The sequence below is a fragment of the Pleuronectes platessa genome, chromosome 14, assembly GCF_947347685.1.
Source record: "Pleuronectes platessa chromosome 14, fPlePla1.1, whole genome shotgun sequence".
NCBI classification, from domain to species: domain Eukaryota; kingdom Metazoa; phylum Chordata; class Actinopteri; order Pleuronectiformes; family Pleuronectidae; genus Pleuronectes; species Pleuronectes platessa.
This window is the reverse complement of record NC_070639.1, coordinates 23796098-23817952: the sequence shown is the minus strand read 5'-3', so window position 1 is coordinate 23817952 and position 21855 is coordinate 23796098. Positions and strand designations below refer to the sequence as shown.

The 21855-nt window shown below is 44.2% G+C and overlaps 2 protein-coding genes across 9 annotated transcripts; one reads left to right on the top strand and one right to left on the bottom strand.

The window, feature by feature from the left end:
• Positions 1-1575: 1575 nt before the first annotated feature.
• Positions 1576-7802, bottom strand: coq10b (coenzyme Q10B). Its single transcript, XM_053440039.1, has 5 exons — positions 7643-7802; positions 5006-5161; positions 3218-3410; positions 2963-3064; positions 1576-2034 (listed from the first exon to the last, which is right to left on the bottom strand). The coding sequence occupies exons 1-5, from the start codon at positions 7723-7725 to the stop codon at positions 1867-1869; spliced, it is 702 nt and encodes a 233-aa protein (XP_053296014.1). The 5' UTR covers positions 7726-7802; the 3' UTR covers positions 1576-1866.
• Positions 7803-8749: 947 nt separating this feature from the next.
• On the top strand, positions 8750-20400 carry sf3b1 (splicing factor 3b, subunit 1). 8 transcript variants are annotated; one of them, XM_053440024.1, is made up of 24 exons: positions 8750-8905; positions 10306-10478; positions 10788-10889; positions 11003-11117; positions 13315-13394; positions 13508-13702; positions 13851-14313; positions 14447-14568; positions 14652-14849; positions 14959-15060; positions 15225-15404; positions 15479-15565; positions 15895-16165; positions 16492-16637; positions 16764-16910; positions 17315-17440; positions 17561-17782; positions 17871-18053; positions 18145-18256; positions 18361-18481; positions 18561-18692; positions 18805-19077; positions 19220-19436; positions 19787-20400. In XM_053440024.1, exons 1-24 carry the CDS (start codon positions 8878-8880, stop codon positions 19943-19945), a joined length of 3954 nt encoding a protein of 1317 aa, XP_053295999.1. In that variant the 5' UTR covers positions 8750-8877; the 3' UTR covers positions 19946-20400. The 8 variants fall into 8 exon arrangements, 6 of the variants coding, with proteins under 6 accessions (XP_053295999.1, XP_053296004.1, XP_053296005.1 ...); XM_053440026.1 differs by lacking the exons at positions 8750-8905; positions 10306-10478; positions 10788-10889 and adding an exon at positions 12911-12965 and having other exon boundaries at positions 11032-11117; XM_053440025.1 differs by lacking the exons at positions 8750-8905; positions 10306-10478; positions 10788-10889; positions 11003-11117 and adding exons at positions 11231-12282; positions 12911-12965.
• Positions 20401-21855: the final 1455 nt, after the last annotated feature.

Here is a 21855-nt window from a genome sequence, read left to right as displayed (position 1 = left end):
ATACAAGTATATTGTTTAAAAATAGAGATAAATATGCTGCCAGTCTGTGAGAGACGTGGGTTCAGGGCAGGTGACCTCAGTGAAACCACGTCCGACCTGGATCTGTTAAACCTCTCTTCAACCTGCTTCTAATCCTTAATGTTAAAAATAAAAAATAAATTATTTTTAACTTAGTGTGTCTCCAGAAGAGTTTAGAGAAGACCCTCGATGTCGGGAGCTCAATAACAGCCTCTGTTTTCTGTTATTATTATTATTGTTGATAATAATAGTATCGTTAAGAATAGAGTCATTTAAGTGTTTTAATTGTATTTGAATTTTTGCATTGTCGTTGTAAATTGTCCTCATGAATGTTTATATTAGACGTGAAAAAGTATATTTTAGGATGTATCTCTGACAGGCTGTGATCATGTCATGTGATCATGTCATGTGATCAATCACTAGTCTAATGTGACTCGTTGTTCACGTTCAGAAATCAACATCTTATCTTGATGTTATTAATAAATCCAGGCCGGTGTCTCTGTGTCGTCGGACGGTTTCGGGTCCTTTACATCGACAGTTGGTTTAACATGTTTGCGTAGCTGCATTTAAAATAACACACAGCTCATATTGCACACTGAAGAAGAAATAAAACACCCTCTGCTGTATGATTCAGCAGCTCTCACGTCCAGCATCGCTCTCTTATCAATAACACGAGCATAATATCGAGAAAAATAAGCAACCCTCTAAATAAAAGTTCAGCTCCCAGAGCGGGTTTGTGATTCTGATAGTGAGCAGATCGGTTTCCTTCGTGTACACGTCCTCCTGCTCGTCCTCTTTAAACAAAATGTCCAGTGACTGTGTCTCACCTGTTTTATGCTCTTTATTCTTACTACATATTCTCATCATGTGATTGTCTGTGGTGGTTAAACCAGACTTGGGCCCTGTCAGTTGTTTTTATACCTTGATAACGTGACATGATGGTCTTTTATTTTGAAACTATAGTATATACCAACTAGAGCTGCTGCTTGTGTCATCACATCATCAGAAGACTTTAACCTTTGACCTTCCTCCTGTAGGACGACCCCTGACGGTCACATGATCCAGACATGAGGACCCATGTGATCTGGAATCTGAATGAAAGGTTTGTGAATGTGTCGTAACGAGTTGCACGGCTGTAACCACAGAATCACCACAGTTAAAGGAAGGATTACTTCCATTATCTGTAAATGAGTTTTCTCAATTTATCCATTAAAATATCGGAAAATATTGACACAGGTCCATTCTAGCTTCCCACAGGTCTAAAAGCTTAAAATATTCAGTTTAATCTCATATCTGAGAAAGAAAATCAAGCTGGAACCAGAAATATGTTCGACATGAATTAAATCAATTATTAAAACAGTTGCAGAATAATTGTCTGACATATTGATTCTCGATAAAACTGTGGGAAATGTGCAACTTCTAAATCTTTCAATTACAAATCGATTTGTCTCTAATGTGGTGAAACATTATTTCAGAAGATGAACTGATGCAGCAGCTTTGAGATGAAAGACTCCTGCAGCTGTAGCTCAGGTAAACCAGTCAGTCAGAGCTGTGAAGTGAATGACTGGTGTTTCCAGATGTGATGACAGAGCTGCTGTGGTTTCACCTTCACGCTCACAACCTGAGAACTCAGATTCTTCTCAGACGGTGGAAACCACTGAATGAAGTGTTGAGCCTGAAGGTGAAAGCTCGGAGCCGGGTCCGTGTCACTTATCAGATATGAAACAGTTGGGAATGAACTTGGTTGTAGCTGTGAGAAAGGCACTGCAACTTTCACTAGCACCTCCTCCTCCCTCATCCTCTGTGGCGTTGGCATCAGATATCTGTGTTTGCCTTTCGGGGGCGGCGCTACGTGTGGTGAACCTCGTGGAACATGAGCTCGCGGGGGATGGGCGTCTCGGCGCCGTATACCTTGGAGGCGCGGAGCTCGAACGCAGACACCATCTGCTTCACCACCTGGTCGAAGAAGACGTGAGCGAGCTGAGAGTGGATGAGGGAACGGAACTCGAAGGAGATCTGAGGGAAGCAGCGGACAGGATAAAGTTAGCAGCTGAATTTCACACTGTACACACATCAGAGGGTCGACACAGAAACACAACACCTGCAGCTGCACACACGCCAACTCTGGCACGAGGAAGAACCGACACAGGATCACAGATGAGGACAAACAAGAGCCGTCTGCAGACATGAACTCCAGAGACTGTCTGGACAAAGGGATCCAGAGTTTCTCCAGAGTTTGTCTTTCACATATTAACACAGGCAGGACAAATAAATTCCTCTGTGGATATCACATGTTTTTCTTCACAGCACATCGACACCGAACTCAGCTTTATTATTATTATTTTATTATTAAAAGCTTTCAAAGCTCGTTGACTTTTCAAGTTTACATCTTCATGTCTTCTCCTCTTTTTCATCCTGAGATATTTGTATTATATTTGTTTTGTTTAGTTTTGCGCCTGCCTCGTGTTGGAAACATAACAAACACGCCCCCTCGCTCAAAGCCAATCCTCCAGATTATCTCCCGCTGATGGCTCACTCTGACATTATCCAGAGTTTTTACTTGGGAGCTGGCAGGAGAATCTCTGGAGAATGTCTAGAGCCTCTGACTCAGACGTTTGGGTTCTAACATAAAGCCCCTCGTGATCATTTCAGGAGATTATGTGGAGTTTAGTAAATATCTGAAAGCAGCTACAGAGAAAAGGTCAAACCACAACCTCTCCCTCTCTTGCGAGGACTCTTTGACTAACTGTTCATTCTGATTCTGATTAATTCTCAACTTAAAACGATTCTGGCTCCAAAAGCACGAGCGACTCAGCATGAAAGAATCTTAGATCTTCTTTATTCTTCTAATATTAATAAAAAATTGAGAAATGTTAAAAGTCTTGATTAACCTCTCATAAATCTGTTTTCAGGTTTGACTTCTGCAGCTCGAGCTTCTACTTACACCAAAGTCCACGGTGCAGGTGCGAGGGTAACCCGGGAGTCCAGGGCTGAAGCGCCAAACCGTCTCCAGGTGGTTGAAGAGTTTCCCGTCTGAACAGGACGCCTGACAGGAAACAAAAACACATTCAAGAACCAGAACGTTAGTCCAAGTGTTTGGTGAATCTGACTTTGATCACCGAATCAGAACAGGCCTCAACAAGAAGAGAGATAAGTTCAGGATCGTTAAGCTGACGTGGGCTGGGAGGCAGTACCCTACCTTGACCAGGTGGGGGCGCACTGTAGTCACAAGAGAGTTGTAGTTCTCCACCACAGGAGGAAAGCCCACGCTGAGTTTGGCCTTGCAGAAACCGGATCGCCGAAACACCACGTCAGACTTCTTACACCAGGGAACAAAGAGGCGGTAGTTTTCCACGCCGGCCACCACTTCATATATCTCCTGCATGGAATACCTGAGGAGTGAAGGACGAGAGGAACGAGTCGTCAGCTCCAGTTTGCAAATACCAACATGCAGAGCTGCACGTCAGGAGGCAGAGGAAGGTCAGCGCCTGTGACATAACACCAAACCAGACTGACACGACTCGGTGAAGTGTTCAACTGGGTCAGAAACAAACAGACGGAAAGAGAGGGAGGGAGCAGAAAGAGAGGAGAAACTAAAGGAAGACAAGATGTAGTGATTGAGAGACGGATCATACGACTGGTGTTGTGTAAGTGCATCAGTCCAGTTGAGGGGAAATAGCTCACGTCTATTTATACAAGCAGATTTAGTGATTATGACCTCTCTATGGAACAGAGGAGGACACTCAGTGCGTCACACAGAGACACACACGTCAGGTCTCAGCTGGTGGATTTTAGTTTGTGTTATTTTGTGATTATGAGTCGTCAATAAACAGTTTTTATTGTTACAAGCAAAGTTCACAATAATCCGGTGTGAATGGTTTAGGCTCAATATAATGACTCCTTCTGTTCAAACTGCTCTTTGAAGGATTAGTGTAACGATGAGGAACAGAATCCTCCGCCCTTGTTCTATGCAAAAATAGATTTGAATTATCTGTACTGGTGCAGAGCCCATTGTAAACCTGCCTGTTTGGAATGTGCTGCTGGGAATGCTGGTTTCTTTTTTTTTTAAACTGCCTCTAATGAAAGCTTGCGCCTGTTTATTGAAAGTACATTATTATTATTATTATATATCATAAATGGCACCAAATCCGATACCGCCTTTCCTTGGACCCTTAACAATACATGTGCCAAGTGTGAAGGTAATGAGATGATGAAATATGAGCTCCTCAGACAGAGATTCATGGAATGAGTCGATAGACGCCTTCGCTTTGTGCAAAAGTAGATTTAAATTATTTTTACTATTGATCTTTCCTTCAGTAATATGCAAATGTTGCAGCAAGACACTGTGTGGATAATAACAAAGCCCGAACATGTACGTGTGTATAAGTGTGAGGCGGTTCCCTTTGAATGAGGGAGCAGGAAAGATGACAATGTCTGATTGGTTGCTGATGGTGGGCGTGTTGTTGTTGTTGTTGCTGCTATATCAATGGTGCCAGTGGGAAGCATCAGGCATGCCCACCGTCACCATCAAGCGTTAAGGTTACACGTCAGAGTGAGTTCTCTGAGTCGCAGAGTCACAGTAAGACAACACAACGTCCTGCTTACAGAGAACCATCTTGGTTCTCAATCCCACGACATTCACACACAGGTGTAATTTAAGGTTCAGTGCCCATGTGGTCTGGAGGAGCCAGGGATCAAACCACCTGACTTGTGGTCAGTAAACCCGCAGCTCCACCAGATCAATTTCCTGATCCACAGCCACAGATGATATATCAGAGAACAAATCTAAAAAAACAACCGTCTGAGACCACATGACAAAAGTCCTGTCGGGTCAATGTCAGACCTGGTGTGAAAATCCGTCCCAGGAGATGTGACCACGAGTGGAAAGCTCTTCACAAGCCGCAGCAGAATGTGTCTCCAGTGACGAGTTGTGGTCAGAACTCTGAGTACGGACACCAACACCGAGTCTAACTGAAACCAGACTCACCCGATGATGCGTCTCTCGGAGTACTCCTTCTTCTTGGAGAAGGAGTCGGCCAGGTTGAAGAAGCTGCGGGCCGGCAACACGACGCCACGCCCCGACTGGGCCGCACTCAGGAGGGGAGGCACCCGAGTCATCAGGATCCCACATGACGACAGATACCTGGTCCCAACACAAACCAACAGGGTCAGGAAACTGGTGCTGAAGGGATCTGACACACGATACAGTTTATACATACAACACTTCTCCAGCTTTTGTGATTTATATAAAACAGGAGAACATGAAAGGTCAGGAAACGAGAACAGAACAAGGTCGGGGACATTTACACCGATCACTGGAGACAGAAGATCTTTAATAAATTCAGACTGGGTCTCAAACCACCTGGTCTCACTCTGCCCTGTGTGACTTCCTGTCTGCCTTCACTTCTATATGTGTGGGCCTCTGTTCGGCCTGAGGGAGAAGCTTCAGATTTAGATTATTGATAATAATGACTTCACTGTATCACAACCACATGAAACACTGAGAATCTCTTTTACTAAGGTCCTGACAAACTGAGTCCTGGACGACAAATCATCACTTTACTGGAGCACCTGGCCGGACAATCGACTAATTGACTATTAGACCAATCCTGAGTCAGTTCCTCCCTGACACCATGAATGGAAGGACTCGTTAATCCGGGTCGGGTCACTGAAGTTCATGAACCAGCTCGAGTCACGCTGCTCGTGACAGAAGCATCCTGCTGAGTTCTGGCTGTGACCCACGACACCTGTGACCCACAGTGTCCCTGGCAGCCGACGGGTTGGAAGCACACAGTGTCACCGCGTTATATCACCGGTTCATCTGATATGATCGGGGGGGGGGGGGGATAGAACGGCCACTGATTTCTTAGAAGTCATTATCGAACCCTTATGTTACAGAAATATAATTGAGGCTGGATATTTTTGTGTTTAGCCATAAACGTTTTAAACAACGAGGAATAGGAAAGAAAACACTTTTTGGGGTCAAATGTGAACATAAATACATATTTTCTGCATTGTTTATTCTGTAAAATAAGTATTTATGTTGTGCATGTCATAAACACAGATACAAGAGTCTGTTAAAAGCTCAAATCATGGTCAAACCGTTAAATCCTTTGTGTTCTACATGAAACCGATGGTGTGCTTGTCATAATGTGGTCATTTGAATTCCTGTTCCATCACAGGTCTGCAGAACTCCTCAAAGAAAATAAATTCACTACAACCTGACATGTGAGACAGCTGACACATGGCAGGGACCTAAAACTGGCCAGCCCTCTCTGGTGTGTAGTTACAGTACGGTTGAGAAATCCTCCTTCAGAGGACAGTGTGCACGAGGTCTGACCCCAACACGATACAGACGCAGGGCAGAGCCAGCATGTGACACAAAGGGCATCTCAATCTGAATGTTACAAGCTCAGACAAGTTTCATGAGGAAACTCTTTCAACCCCCCGTGCAGACCATCTCCCTTTTCCCTGAGAAACACCTACAGGCAATGTGCCACCTTCTGAACATTGTGCCAGAGGTGAACTGGGACTTCAGTGGTGTTCCCCCTCGGGAGAGAACCAGCAGAATGGTCTAACTTTCCCCTGTGAGCTGGAATGTAAGAGCCACTTCCTCTGCAGGATGTCAATCCTCAGACGCCAAAACACCATGCAGAGGAAACAGCTCTTAATGGATTCAAAAGCTTTGTGAAATATTAACAAATTATGATGGTTCGACTGTAATTCAACAGCAGCACTGGGTGCATGGTCATGGACTTGAATCAAGGTGTAGCTGTACCTAATAAACTGCACACTGACTGCATTCATATTATTACAGCTCATTTTTAACCACATTATTTTTCATTATCTTGTTATCCAATCACGAGTGACCCCATCAGGAGTAATAGCTGTTGATAAACACTTTAAAAAGACCCTGGAAGTTGTACTTCAATGAAGGTGGTTAGCTGCATTCCACCACTTATGAACAGTATCATTTACAGTATTGATTAACATTAATTACCTCTGTTTTTTTTATGTTATTACAGCTCATTATTAGTTATCTGTGAACACAACAGACTTCAGAAACACTTTTAGTTACAAGTTTGTTGTGAAACTTTTATAGAAAGCAGATGAACTGTTTATCACCGTGAGATACAGTGGGTTTTAAGTGTTAGCTCGTGTTAAGTTACGTGTTTATTTCAACGAGGCGTGGAACTGACACCCATCTGTGTGTAATATAAAAACAGAGAACACAACCAGGTGGAGGAGGAGCTGATCAACTGAAAGTGAATGTACTCAGAGTTCAACCACGTTCTCTCTCAGTATCTGGACAAACAGCTGTGGATAAACACATTAATAATAAAGCATTGCACCACTCGTTTAAAGTTTTTATCCGCTTTTATAACTTCTCCCGTGAAGCCTTGTTTAAAAGTTCTAACAGTTGAATTAGGTGTTTTTTTTTAAAGCGCTAGCATGTGAATTGGTGTCACGTGAACATGTCACCAGCTTGTTTTGGTTCTTATCCTGAATAAAACTCGAACTTCTGAAGTTTCCATCGACTTCAGCTCGAGCAGTTCTGATGGGATTCGAACCTTCTGACACTTTCCTGGCAGAACCCGGATCAGTGGAGAGTTTAGATCTTTACCTGACGTGGTTCCTGCTCTGAACGTCTCGGCTGACGGACTGTCTCAGACACTGAGCGACTCTCCTCAGGCCTCCTCTCGCCATCTTCCTCTTCTTCCTCCTCTTCTTCTTCTTCTTCTCTCTCCTGACAGCAGCTCCTTGGTCACCTAGACCCGCCCACTCTCACGTACCCGCCCCGATCTCGGCCTCCCATTGGATAATGCATCCTCACTAAGCGTTCCCTATTGGTCGGTTCTGCCCTCCGTCATAGAGGCAGCTGTTGACGTCAGTGCTATGCGCGTTCATGCACGAGGACGCGCGGGAATGTCACGAGATGTTGGCTCAGGTTGCAGCTGTTTAAAGGGATAGTTCACTGTACTGTACTATATACTATTCTATACCATTTTATACTATACTATACTATACTATACTATAATACTATGCTGTAATATACTAAACTAGACCATACCATACTGTACTATACTACGCTAAATTATACTGTACTATACTGTATTATAAACAAGATCCATTAAAGGGATACTTCACCTAAAATAAGATTCACTATATATGTACTCACAACTATGCTTTACTGTATTTTACTGTACTATAATATACTCTTCCTGACTAGACTTAACTAAACCATTACGTACTGTACTATACTATACTTTTTTTAGTAATTTCATATTTTTCCTTTTTTGTAAATACTTATTTTATACTACAACTGCTGCGCACTTTAACTGCTATTTACTACATCCTGTGGATTACAACACTAGACGTGAAGTATTTGTGCTCTTCATAATCCATTTTTGCAATATTTCGATTTGCACTACTCTCATTCTTTCCACCGTGTCATTTTCAGTGTGAACCTATCAGAGCAGGGAGTATGAGTATATTTTTAGTTTTATTTCTGTAAATCAAAAAATTCCGTAGAAGGACTGAAATACAGATGAACACATGTGGATAGAGGACAGATAAAGCAGCTAATTGTAAACCATGGCGAGATTAAAGTATCTTTTGATTTAAGAGATATCCTACAAACTGTGTAATCGAATAGTAAATGATTTTCTCAGATAAATACATATTATTGAAGGTATAATAGGTAATACAGGTTTTTTAATATAAATATAAGACACTCCATACCGGCTGGTGGCAGTAATGCGCCAAATCGTCAACCGCCAATAAAGCCCAGAAGAAGAGGAAGACTGAGAAGAAGAAGGGACACACTTCCGGTCGTGGGCTCCATCATCCACCACCAAAATGGCGAAGATCGCCAAAACCCACGAAGGTAAATTTCCTTAAAGAATTAAACACAAACAGCATCTTTTTGCAGAAGTTTTCCCTCAGGGATGAATCACGAACTGTTCCTGTTCACGTTCCGGTGTCTGAACCTGTAGCTAGCGGGAGCACATGTTGTGTTTTAACGTGATAATCTTCGGGCCGTGATGCGACACAACGCGGACCCTGAGATAATGGCGCTGGGTGCTAGCTTGTTAGCAGCCTTTAGCTCCCCCTCTACAACGGCTTAACGTCTTTATCGCTAAAATGGAGAATATCTGACTTCTAACTAATGTTAATATTATCAAACGCATATTCTACTGCACATCCAACGTTTGATGAATCACATTTCACACAGTTTGATGGAATTTCATTAACCTAGATTAGCACCACGACGTCCCCCACACGTACACACGGAGCTACAGCTAGCAGCCGCGTCCCTTGTTTCACAAACCGGGAACTGGTCAATGATTTAGTTTCGTTTGGTCGACGTAGACCAGGATGCGAGTTTTATACAATCTATCCATAATCCATCTCGTCTATACGAGGGCAACCTTTCTATGATGTCATTAATGAAACATAGGGTTCATTAAATATGCTTTAGATTGTTTTACACTCTCCACGGTGATGTTGTTCAACTTGGAATCGTCTCCATTTTACACATTGTGTATTTTAACGAACTCCTCCTGGAGCAAATTCGATCAGGGTCATTTTAACAAGATGCAAATTAAATCTGCCTCGAATCTTGTGTGTTGGTCACTTGGTGTGACCGTGGCGTCACAGTTTGATTACTTACAACACGAGGCTGTTATATCTCCATAGTGTCAGTCATAGATTCATTTGATGTCTTATATGTTCCAAAGGTGAAAGATGTATTCAAGCCTCAGTGATGTTTAACAATAATTAATCCAGAAGGACTCTGATCAGCCAAGGAAACCAGCGAAGGGTTTCTCCCAACAGACCGGAACACAAACAACCTCTTCCACCATCTGTGCGAGAATCATGTCAAACGGTACAAAGTCTGGATGAGAAGCACCAAAGTGCATTCAAGTGATTTAAAAACAAACCCACACTCGGATGTTACGGCTTCTCCTTGTGGTGCAACATATGGCAAAAGTCACTAACATGGAAGGAAGCGGCAGCTGCCGTTGGACAGTTGGTTGAACAACTGTAGAAAACAAACATGCCTTTCTCTAATTAACAGTTTCTGACTGTTTCATTTATCTGAGGAGGAAGATCTATAGAAAATGATTCACACATTTCCCCCTCAATTCAAATGCGTGTTTGCTCGATTTCTCATTTCCTGTAAAATGCCCCGTTGTGTTATGTTCCCCGTACCCGTTTTTCCACAGGGAATGGTTTTGGTAATTGAATAGTTTCTCACTTTTTTGTGTCCATTTTCCTTTTTAGATATCGAGGCCCAGATCCTGGAGATCCAGGGGATGAAGGCCACCCTGCTGGAGGAAGGAGAGAAGGGAGTAGGCCTTGTTTCCACTGGCTTCTTTGACCAGGAGATCTATGGAGGCGAGGACAGTCGCTTCGATGGATACGTCACTTCCATCGCTGCCAATGAACAGGAGGATGTAAGTGTTTCCTTACCCAGAGCAGTGATACATTCCCTTGTGCTAATGCTTTAAAGCTGCTGCTATAGTTTGATAGTAGTTTGTCAGAATTGCGACAGTCACTTGCGCATTTTGCACTTTTTTAATAATGTGACCAAGTCCGTGAGTCTCTCAGCAGAAAAGTGGTATTACATTGTTATATAAGCTCTGTTGTAGTTCCACTTGTTTCCTGGGGCTTGATTGCTCCCCTGTGTCTGTTGCATGTGAGCTAGGAGAGTCTTGCCGTTTTGGTGAGATTTGACTAGACTCCTTTTCTCTTTCTTTCCTCAGGATGATGAAGAGGACACATCAACAAGCTTGTTGGGACAGAAGAAGCCAGGGTACCATGCACCTGTGGCAATACTCAATGCCATTCCTCAGTCAGACGAGCAAGTATGTGTTTATTGGATGTATCTCGAATATTGATTTATTTCACCCAGTTAAGGCAATTTTAGAAAAATCTTATGAAACTAAACTCTACTCTGTCTCCTAACTTCGTTTCGCAGTACGACCCGTTCGCAGAGCATCGTCCACAAAAGATCGCAGAGCGTGAGGATGAGTACAAAGCCCGGCGCCGACAGATGATCATCTCTCCGGAGCGTCTTGACCCTTTTGCAGACGGTAAATTTAGCTATTTTATTGTTTTCATTAATCATTCCCCGTGTTGTCCCCTTTTCATGGTTGACTTTTTGTGTGCCCCCATGATTACCAATGGTTTTACACTCTAGTTTTGCTGTTCAACCCTTCGAACCACAGTGCAATAACTTGCTTCCCAGACTCAATGCCTTCCCTGTGGTCAATCCTGTGTGGCACAGGGAATTCTTTTTTGGTTGTCATTTTACCTTTTCTTCCTAATATATGATCTTCATATGCATCAACTTGCAACTTAGCAAGAAATGTCCGCATGGTCTCGTAGTTTGTCGTCAATATTTTCGTTTGGGGGGAAAATTGTTGTCGTCCGTTTGTTCAAAATACAAGTTCTACCCCGGTGTGTTCAGTAGAATAAAGCAAAACCTACTGTAGGGTTACCATGCTGTTCAGTGGGAGAGGTGGTTAGGTGCTCAATGTTTTTCAACAGGGCAATTTTTCCTAACGCACATGGGTCGCAGATAGGTTGTGTGTGAGTCGAAGGGTTAACAATCCCATGTTAGCGTCAGCAATGGGAAGCTGTGCAGGAGGAGGAAGTTTGAGGGTTAGACCGAGCTGACCGACAAGAGAAATAGGCATAGTCAGTCCAGAGTCAGTTGTATAAAGACAAATCTGATCTCATTTTCCTCCCAGTGCCTTTGTCTGGGCTATAAGTTGCGTCTCTTGCGGTAACAGGACACTGCTTATCAAGAGTTGTCAGCTTTTCTTCCAGAATTGGAATCCTAAATTCAAGACCTAGCTAAATGTAATATATTCCTTAAAATGGAGTAAGAACATGCTAGATTTTCAGTATTGTGTAAAACAAATACTTATAAGTCAGCTAGTTTTATCTTTATTTCCATTATCATTAATTCTTTGCTTCGGCTGACAGTATGAGCTTAAATGGCCTGAGAGTCCCAGGTTCATAGGTAGGGCTCATCTGAAGCCTGCATGTAGAGAGAGCTCTTTGTACAAAGTTGTCATGTAAATATATTTTTATTTTACAACTCTCTCTGTAAAATAGAAATATGTTATCAAGAAAAATTGTGTACCACAATTCCACAGGCCCATACTAACTGTCCTTAATTTCTCTCCTACAGCAGTACTGCTTTGCCAGTCCTGTACTGCACTCTGTTAAGGGTGCAGCAACTCCTCCTGTGTAGGTTATGGGGAACACAGAGAGCTGTGAACTTGTCAGATTGGTCAGGGTCCACTGGCTGCTTGTTTGGGGCCTTTGAGGGGAATCAGATGCAGCCCAGCCACAACAAACCTCTACCCAGAGAGACTCTTTAGTTTTTCAATTTGGCGCATCAACATCCAAAAATTATGAAGTTTATCTATCCCATGCATTCACAGTAGAAAATTGCTGCCCAAATATTTGAAGGATTATCTCTGCCTTTTGATTTGATCAGTTTGTCCTGAGAAAGAAGTCCACATCTAAATGTGTGATGAGTCAGTGCCACTCTGAGTCACTGACAACAGCCTGTCACACGACATGTGGGCTTGATTTATTGTTTTCTCATTTTTACATAAATGCAAAAGTAGATTCTTCTATTTTTGATAGTACTGTGGTAGTTTCATTCCAAGGTGTAACCTCACTTCAATTTTAGCTGCTATTATCTGGACCACAGGGTCTCACATAAAGTTTCTAGTTTTGAGGTTATGCCCCAAGAAGATGCTTTGCTTTTTTGAGTGCCATAAATCAATGCAACAAAGGTGGTATTCTGTTGTGTGTGAGTTCAAACCCTTTTCCAAAGTGTTACTAATGGTAAAGAGACATTTTCTAGGCTTCTTTTCTGCCGGTTGAAGTCTGACTGCAGAAGGACCCTTGGCACTGAAAGTGTACGTATTCTGAAGAGCACAGCCCAGGACCCCTGCATCAGTGATGGCTATAACTTCTTAATCCACTTAAAGAAAACACCACAACCACAGCTCTTCTCTCTATGTATCTGCTTGTTTTTCATTAGAATGATATGACTGTATTTTAGAAAGGCAAATGTATATTTGTATGTAATTCAGTAGGTCTTTGTTTTGTGAATCAACTGTTTAAAAAAAGTGGAACATAGTTTATCTGTTGGTTAAGAGTCAGGGTTAGCTGGCTGTGTTTGTTCTTACTGTGATGTAATAACTCGGGTCCCTGGAGTGTGAACTGATGAGTTTCCTTTGTTCTTGTTGCTGCTCTTTCGCGCAGGGGGCAAAACACCGGATCCCAAGATGCAGGTCAGGTCGTACGTGGACGTCATGTTGGAGCAGAACCTGTCCAAAGAGGAGGTAACCATCCTGTCGCTGTTTCTTTTATTGATTTACCTACTGCAAACCTGTCCTGTACTTTGACGCAGCTCAGCTGTTTCATTATCCTGACGTCTGTGCCTTTTTACCAACAGAGAGAGATTCGTCTGCAGATGGCAGAGAAGGCCAAGACAGGGGACCTGAAAGTTGTGAACGGGTCTGCTGCCGCCGCCGCAGCAGCAGCCGTAAAGCGCAAGCGTCGCTGGGACCAGACAGCTGACCAAACCCCTAATACTAATACTACACCCAAAAAGATGTCCAGCTGGGACCAGGCCGACACCGGTGCTGAGGTGAATCGCTTGTTGCTTGATTTAGAGCCTTACCGTCAGTGCTTTACTGTGTAACCTGCTGGAATCCAGTTATATGAGACTATTTAGATGATGTGTATTTTTTCACTCTGTTTCTAATCTCATCTTTCTTTGCTTTGGTCTCCTGAAGACTCCAGGACACACCCCCGCGCACACACCCTCAAGCACCCGATGGGATGAAACCCCTGGCCGCCCTAAAGGCAGCGAAACCCCAGGGGCCACTCCCAGCACCCGTATGTGGGACCCCACTCCCAGCCACACACCCTCAGGCGCTGCCACCCCTGGCAGGGACACCCCCGGCCACGCCACACCTGGCCACGGTGGAGCCACCGGTAGCGTTCGTAAAAACCGTTGGGACGAAACACCAAAGACAGAAAGAGAGACTCCGGGTCATGAGAGCGGCTGGGCTGTGACCCCACGAACAGACAGAGGAGACGAGTCTGTGGGCGAGACTCCAACCCCAGGGGCCAGTAAGAGGAAGTCTAGGTGGGATGAAACGCCCGCCAGTCAGATGGGATCCTCAACACCTCTCCTCACCCCTGGGAAGACTCCCATTGGAACACCAGCTATGAACATGGCTACCCCAACACCAGGTTTGAATTATACCTTCATTGTGTCCTATTGTCTTGGTATTCAGGGTCAATCATGAATTACTCCCATGGATCGTCATGCCCCTTTTGTTGTGTCACATGTTTTTGAGTCGGTATCCGCTTCTGTTTTCTTCAGGTCACATGATGAGCATGACCCCCGAGCAGCTGCAGGCGTGGAGGTGGGAGAGGGAAATCGATGAAAGGAACCGGCCCCTCACAGACGAGGAGCTGGATGCCATGTTTCCAGAGGGATACAAGGTCCATACCAATTTAAAAACTAAAAATTACTGTAATATAAAATGTCGTGGCAGTACTGACGGATGATTTTTGCTTTTCCACAGGTCTTGCCTCCTCCAGCAGGTTACGTGCCAATTCGTACTCCGGCCCGCAAGCTGTCAGCCACACCCACTCCTATTGGAGGCATGACAGGTTTCCACATGCAGGTGGAGGACCGCACCACGAAACAGATGAATGACCAGCCCTCAGGAAACCTCCCCTTCCTCAAACCTGATGACATCCAGTACTTCGACAAATTGCTGGTGAGCATAGACAAAGACACGCGCATCAAACTTCATAAATTAAAATAAACATAAAAAATGTTCCCTGTCCGATATTCAATGTCTGACGCTGTGTGTTTCTTTGTGTTAGGTGGAGGTGGACGAGTCCACGCTGACCCCGGAGGAGCAGAAGGAAAGGAAGATCATGAAGCTGCTGCTGAAAATTAAAAATGGAACACCACCCATGAGAAAGGTTGGTCACTTCCTGACTCAAATTAATTTTTACTTTTAAATCTCAACTTTGTTAATTTCCTCATCTTAAATGCACAACAGAGACTTGTAACAGCATAAAATAAAAACCATCAGACCTGTTTCAACTGAACGTCTGACTGACCGACCCCCTCCTCCTCTTTTCAGGCTGCTCTGCGTCAGATCACCGATAAGGCTCGTGAGTTCGGAGCGGGTCCCCTGTTCAACCAGATCCTGCCGCTGCTCATGTCGCCCACGCTGGAGGACCAGGAGCGCCATCTGCTGGTTAAGGTCATTGACCGTATTCTATACAAGCTGGATGACCTGGTCCGGCCGTACGTGCACAAGGTAAGCTCGCTGACAAGAGGTGCGATCAGTTAAGTGAGTTGTGTCTGAGAAACTAACTGTCTTCTTGTGTTCAGATCCTGGTGGTGATCGAGCCGCTGCTGATTGATGAAGACTACTACGCCAGAGTAGAAGGCAGAGAAATCATCTCTAACCTGGCGAAGGTAACATTAAGATTCATAAATTCTGTTTGTCTGGGTCCTGCGAAATATTCTCGCCTGCATGACCAGTTTGTGGTCACATCAGGGCTAGTCCTTCGCTAAATTGATTCCAACACGAGAACCAGCAGATCGGACATTTATTCCCTTCTGTTCTCACCCTGCACCCGTTGGATACAATCACATCAGTGACAGAAATGTGTTTGAGTTCATAGATATGAAAGAAATCCAGATCCGCACTAACATTGAATGGATTCTTGGTTTGTCTTCATGTCTCTGGCCTCATCTGAATGTATGTCTCAGATTGTTGACGCGTGTCCTCCTCTCTGTCCCAGGCTGCTGGTTTGGCGACGATGATCTCCACGATGCGTCCGGATATCGACAACATGGACGAGTACGTCAGAAACACAACGGCCAGAGCCTTCGCTGTGGTGGCCTCTGCCCTCGGTATCCCCTCTCTGCTGCCCTTCCTCAAAGCTGTGTGTAAAAGCAAGAAGTCCTGGCAGGCTCGACACACAGGCATCAAGATCGTGCAGCAGATCGCCATTCTCATGGGCTGTGCTATCCTGCCCCACCTCCGCAGCTTGGTGGAGATTATCGAACACGGTCAGTCAAGTCTTTGTGGATATTCTTAATTTTCAAAATACCAAATTCAGTTATTCATAGCTTTTTTTAAGTTTTGCAGTGACGACTTTTTTGTCAAACAAAATTTGATTGATCCCAGATAGTATGAGAACTTCAAATGTGTTTTTAAAGAGCTGGTTAAAATGTATTTTATATCGTTCAGGTCGTCATTTTAGTCATTTCTCAAATGCATTTATTAAATGGGTAACATGTGCTTGAAACCAGCCGACACGGTTAATAACATTTCACCAAACACCATCACTGTGTGTGTGATTAAATGGGCTCACTGGTGTTGACTGTGTCCACAGGTCTGGTGGATGAGCAGCAGAAGGTGAGGACCATCAGTGCTCTGGCCATAGCTGCTCTTGCAGAAGCTGCGACTCCCTACGGTATCGAGTCATTCGACTCCGTCCTCAAGCCGCTCTGGAAGGGTATCAGACAGCACAGAGGAAAGGTGAGAAGTCAAAATAATAACAAATGTGAAGCTATAAACTGTTTTCAGTGCAACAGACACACATTGATTATCATCTACATCCAGTGAAATACGTTTGTATTCAGTTCTTTTCCTCTACGTCACCAGGGTCTGGCTGCTTTCCTCAAAGCTATCGGCTACCTGATCCCACTGATGGACGCTGAGTACGCAAACTACTACACCAGAGAGGTGATGTTGATCCTGATCAGGGAGTTCCAGTCCCCTGATGAGGAGATGAAAAAGATTGTACTCAAGGTAAAGACGGAATAAAGGAATATATTATATCTGAGTTTGGTCACGTCCTGCGATTCATTCTCGCCTGTTCAGCCTCCTCGTGGCTGCATCAGGGCTAGTACTTCGCTATAATAACACCAACACGAGAATTAGCAGAGCTGACGTCAATGTCTCCTTTGTTCTCACTCTGCAACCGTTGGTTACATTTACAAACCCGGACGTATCTGACCTGTGGTCCTAAGCTGCATTCGATCAACCCCCTGTTTGTTTAATACCTTTTCAGCACTTTAACAACCTGCTACAGTAATACGTGTGTAGATAAACATAGAAGTCCTGGTTGGTTTTGTCCTCATTTTACCTGGTTTAAAAGGATAAATCCCTGATCTTCTCCTTCTCTAACAGCCGCTTGTGTTCTTGTCTGACAGGTGGTGAAGCAATGTTGTGGCACTGATGGTGTGGAAGCCAACTACATCAAGACCGAGATCCTGCCTCCGTTTTTCAAGCACTTCTGGCAGCACAGGATGGCTCTCGACAGACGTAACTACAGACAGGTCAGCAAACACAGACGCTCAGTCCCTGGTCACACCTTGAATTTACATCAGTATTTGACAGCTTTAATTACATGAGGATTCTCATATTAAAGTTTTCAAACGCTCTTTCTCTTCCAACAGTTGGTGGACACCACGGTGGAGTTGGCCAACAAAGTGGGAGCAGCAGAAATCATTTCTCGCATCGTGGACGACCTGAAGGACGAGGCCGAGCAGTACAGGAAAATGGTGATGGAGACCATTGAAAAGATCATGGGCAACCTTGGTGCTGCTGACATCGACCACAAGCTGGAGGAGCAGCTGATCGACGGCATCCTGTACGCCTTCCAGGAGCAGACGACCGAGGTGAGAGGAGTCGAGAGCTTCCACCACAGGACCTTTACCTCGACAGGATCTTTTCTGTTATTCATTTCCTCCCTTCTGTTTCCCTCAGGACTCTGTGATGCTGAACGGCTTCGGCACCGTGGTGAACGCCCTCGGGAAGCGGGTGAAGCCCTACCTTCCTCAGATCTGCGGTACGGTGCTGTGGCGTTTGAACAACAAGTCGGCCAAAGTCCGTCAGCAGGCCGCTGACCTGATCTCCCGCACGGCCGTGGTCATGAAGACCTGTCAGGAGGTACGACGTGAAGACTTGACACAGATTCAAAGACGTAAACTCGTAACTAAACTCAGAGACTGATGCTTCTGTTCATGTTCTGCCACTGCAGGAGAAGCTGATGGGTCACTTGGGTGTGGTGCTGTACGAGTACCTGGGAGAGGAGTACCCTGAGGTGCTGGGCAGCATCCTGGGAGCACTGAAGGCCATCGTGAATGTGATTGGTACGTCAGCACACTTTATACACAACCCTGGTTTTCACTGCAGGAAATTCAGATTTCAGGAAACGAAGGTGATAAGCTAATGAATCGTTTCCCTCTCTCCTCAGGTATGCACAAGATGACTCCACCAATCAAAGACCTGCTTCCTCGTCTGACTCCCATCCTGAAGAACAGGCACGAGAAGGTGCAGGAGAACTGCATCGACCTGGTGGGCAGGATCGCTGACAGGTCGGTACAATAAACCCTCATCTTTAGGGATGTGGTGGAAAGTGGGACAAACTTCTCATCTGTGTTTTACTGTTTGTAGGGGTGCTGAGTACGTGTCGGCCAGGGAGTGGATGAGGATCTGTTTTGAGCTGCTGGAGCTGCTGAAGGCTCACAAGAAGGCCATCCGCAGAGCCACCGTCAACACCTTCGGTTACATAGCCAAAGCCATTGGGTGAGTCGGCCAGCTCCTCGTCAGGATCCACAGAAAACACCAAACATGTGTATTTGTCATTCTTCAGGTTCTCTGGTCCTAACCCGATCTTTGTCCTCCTGTCTCCTCTCAGTCCCCACGACGTCTTGGCGACTCTGCTCAATAACCTGAAGGTGCAGGAGCGTCAGAACCGAGTCTGCACAACCGTGGCCATCGCCATCGTCGCTGAGACCTGTTCTCCCTTCACCGTGCTGCCTGCACTGATGAACGAGTACCGCGTGCCCGAGCTCAATGTGCAGAACGGCGTGCTCAAGTCCCTCTCCTTCCTGTTCGAGTACATCGGAGAGATGGGCAAGGACTACATCTACGCCGTCACGCCCCTGCTGGAGGACGCACTCATGGACAGGTGAGATAGAAAACAAGGATTTGTGTTTCCTCTGCCGCTGTTTTACCACATGAGTTTTGTCTGTGTTCCTAAACGTTCAGCTTTGAGTAGTTCACTTGTTACCAGTAAAGTTACCTGACTCTGTGTCTCTGTCGTCCTGCAGAGACTTGGTCCACCGGCAGACGGCGAGCGCTGTGGTCCAGCACATGTCTCTGGGCGTCTACGGTTTTGGCTGCGAAGACTCGCTGAACCACCTCCTCAACTACGTGTGGCCCAACGTGTTCGAGACGTCGCCTCACGTGATCCAGGCCGTCATGGGCGCCCTGGAGGGGCTGAGGGTCGCCATCGGTCCCTGCCGCATGTTGCAGTACTGCTTACAGGTGGGTTTATAATAATGTTTCAAAAATAAACAATTAAATAAGGATTCTGTCACAATGTGTGATCAGGGATTTATCTTTTCAGTCCTTGAAATATCTAAAACTTTACCAGAGCAATGAGGAAGTTGTTCTGAGATGTTTTGTTAAACTTATGGTCCAAAAACAGAAAAACCTCAAATCACAACATTGATGAAGCTTGAACCAGATAAATGAAGTGTTTTGATAAATGAAAGGACAATTATTCAGAATACATTAAATGTCTTGGTGATGTAAACTGAAGTGTTGAATCCGTGAAGTGACTTTGGGTTGTGTGAACGTTATCTTGTATTAAATCTACTGTTATTTTTCTCCAGGGTTTGTTCCATCCAGCGAGGAAGGTGAGAGACGTCTACTGGAAGATCTACAACTCGATCTACATCGGCTCCCAGGACGCCCTCATCGCTCACTACCCACAAGTCTACAACGACGAGAAGAACATTTTCGTTCGCTACGAGCTTGAATATGTCTTGTAAATACAAATTGATGCGCTCTCTGGTTTTCTCTCCCCCCTCAACTTTATCGTCGTCTCGGTTTAAATCCGAGTCGGTTTTAATTCAGCAGCTTTATGTTGGTCTTTCCCGGGGGCTGAAGTAGAAAGTCCACGTCCTGATTGCCACTGAAATGATCCTGGAAAAACAAGAGTGAAAATGCGGAATATGGGGAAATGAAACAAGGAACTTTGTCGAGTCTATGTATTGTTTTTTTATTTTCCCTGTGAGGAATGTTCGGGGTCAGTTGATCCTTGGCTGAAGGACGCAGCGCCGTCACAATGATGATGTTTTAAATACTTTTGATTATTTTTGTTGCTTTTGTGTATCGCTAGTCTTCTGTATCAGCTGTACACACCCAGTCCAAGTTTCACACCTCTGTTCTTATTAGGTTGTTGCTTTATTTAACCTAAATAAAATGTTTGTGTATAAAAATCTGATTCTGTGTCGTATCAACTTTTTCCTTCCCTGACTGACGGATGAATGAAGGAGCTGAGATGATGCAATGGAATGCACATGACCCAGAAACCAAAGATACTGCATTAGATATGTTTAAAGATTTTGTATTGTAAATGGTGGTAAAATATTTAGTAAATATTTAAAACATTCTACACTATCAAATGTTTTGCTACATATAATTATGAAGGCTGCGTTTTTCAATTTAAAAAGGGGCTTTTTAATTTATTTCATAAAGATAAATGAGAAGTTCTCTGAGAAATGATGGAAGATTCAAACATTTAACATTTTACGAGGTCTTTCTTCGCCCACTTCCTGTCCGTCCAGGTTTTGTGCAAAATCAGTTCAGTGGTTTTTGTGTAGTTGAGTTTGTTTTGCTGACAAATTCTATCCAGTGTCTTAAATGTGGGAGAAATGTCTTCAGTTGCTGAAAGAATATGACTTCATTTTATTTTAACACGTACTTATAGATGGTCAAGCTAGAGAAACTCTTAATTCAGTTTTATCATGTTAACACTTCACTTTCTACAACAGAGTAAAGTGACAGAACCTGCATGTGAGTCTTTGGGGTTAATTGTTTCCTTCCAGTCGACAGAACCGAGATTCAGAGATTCAGGGATTCAGAGACTCAGACTGTCGACGTGTGAGTGAACTCAGCCGTTCAGCCTCCAGACCTTCTCCTGCTTTTTATGATTTAATATTTGAGTATATGAGTAGGAACAGTGAGAAGATGTAACAGTACACGACCGAATGAATTTCACTTTAAAAATAAAAGCAATGGACGGCTCCCACACACAAGCATGAAGAAGAAGAACCTCCCCCACTCTTCCTCCCCCTCCGCTCACACACACTCAAACGCTTTGACCCAGATTTTCCAGGCAGATGCCAACAGGCCCTCGGCCTTGTACCACTGCTACAAACACATACATGTACATTCATATAGATATGCACATATATATATATATATATTCATACATTTAAAATATTTGTTTTCAATGCAGATGTTTTGTAGTCATGTTTGTTGTGTGTTTTCAACAATGTGTCTTCAGTTACAGATTTGTGTTTCGTTGTTTTATAAAAACGAAATCTTAAAAGTTGAAGTGTGTTGTTTTCAATGTGTGTGTGTTCAGTCACGCTTAAGTAATTCATAGTTAAAAGTTATTTCTGAAAAGTTGCTTTTAATTGTGGAACAATGTTGTGTTGTCTCTTATTTAGCTGCTCAGGACTTGAACATGCAGAGATGACCCACATCAGTCTCTTCACTTCCTCATCGCTCTGTCTATTCATTTATCATGCATGTGTGTGTCTGTGTGTCTGTGCGTGAGTGTGTTTCTGAGTGTGTGTTTCTGTGTCTGTCTGTGCATGTGTGTCTTTCTCCTCTCTGTGTGTGTGTTTCTGTGTTTATGTCTCTGTCTATGTGTGTGTTTATGTGTCTTTCT

Bases quoted from the DNA above. Each gene is read 5' to 3' on its own strand.
- coq10b (XM_053440039.1), bottom strand. From the start codon at position 7,725: ATGGCGAGAGGAGGCCTGAGGAGAGTCGCTCAGTGTCTGAGACAGTCC. The intron at 3,411-5,005 runs GTGAGTCTGGTT...TTCACTCCTCAG, and splicing joins TCCGAGAGACGCATCATCGG to GTATTCCATGCAGGAGATAT. The intron at 2,035-2,962 runs GTAAGTAGAAGC...TGCTTCCCTCAG, and splicing joins CCTGCACCGTGGACTTTGGT to ATCTCCTTCGAGTTCCGTTC.
- sf3b1 (XM_053440024.1), top strand. From the start codon at position 8,878: ATGGCGAAGATCGCCAAAACCCACGAAG. The intron at 14,569-14,651 runs GTCCATACCAAT...GCTTTTCCACAG, and splicing joins TGTTTCCAGAGGGATACAAG to GTCTTGCCTCCTCCAGCAGG. The intron at 16,638-16,763 runs GTGAGAAGTCAA...CTACGTCACCAG, and splicing joins TCAGACAGCACAGAGGAAAG to GGTCTGGCTGCTTTCCTCAA.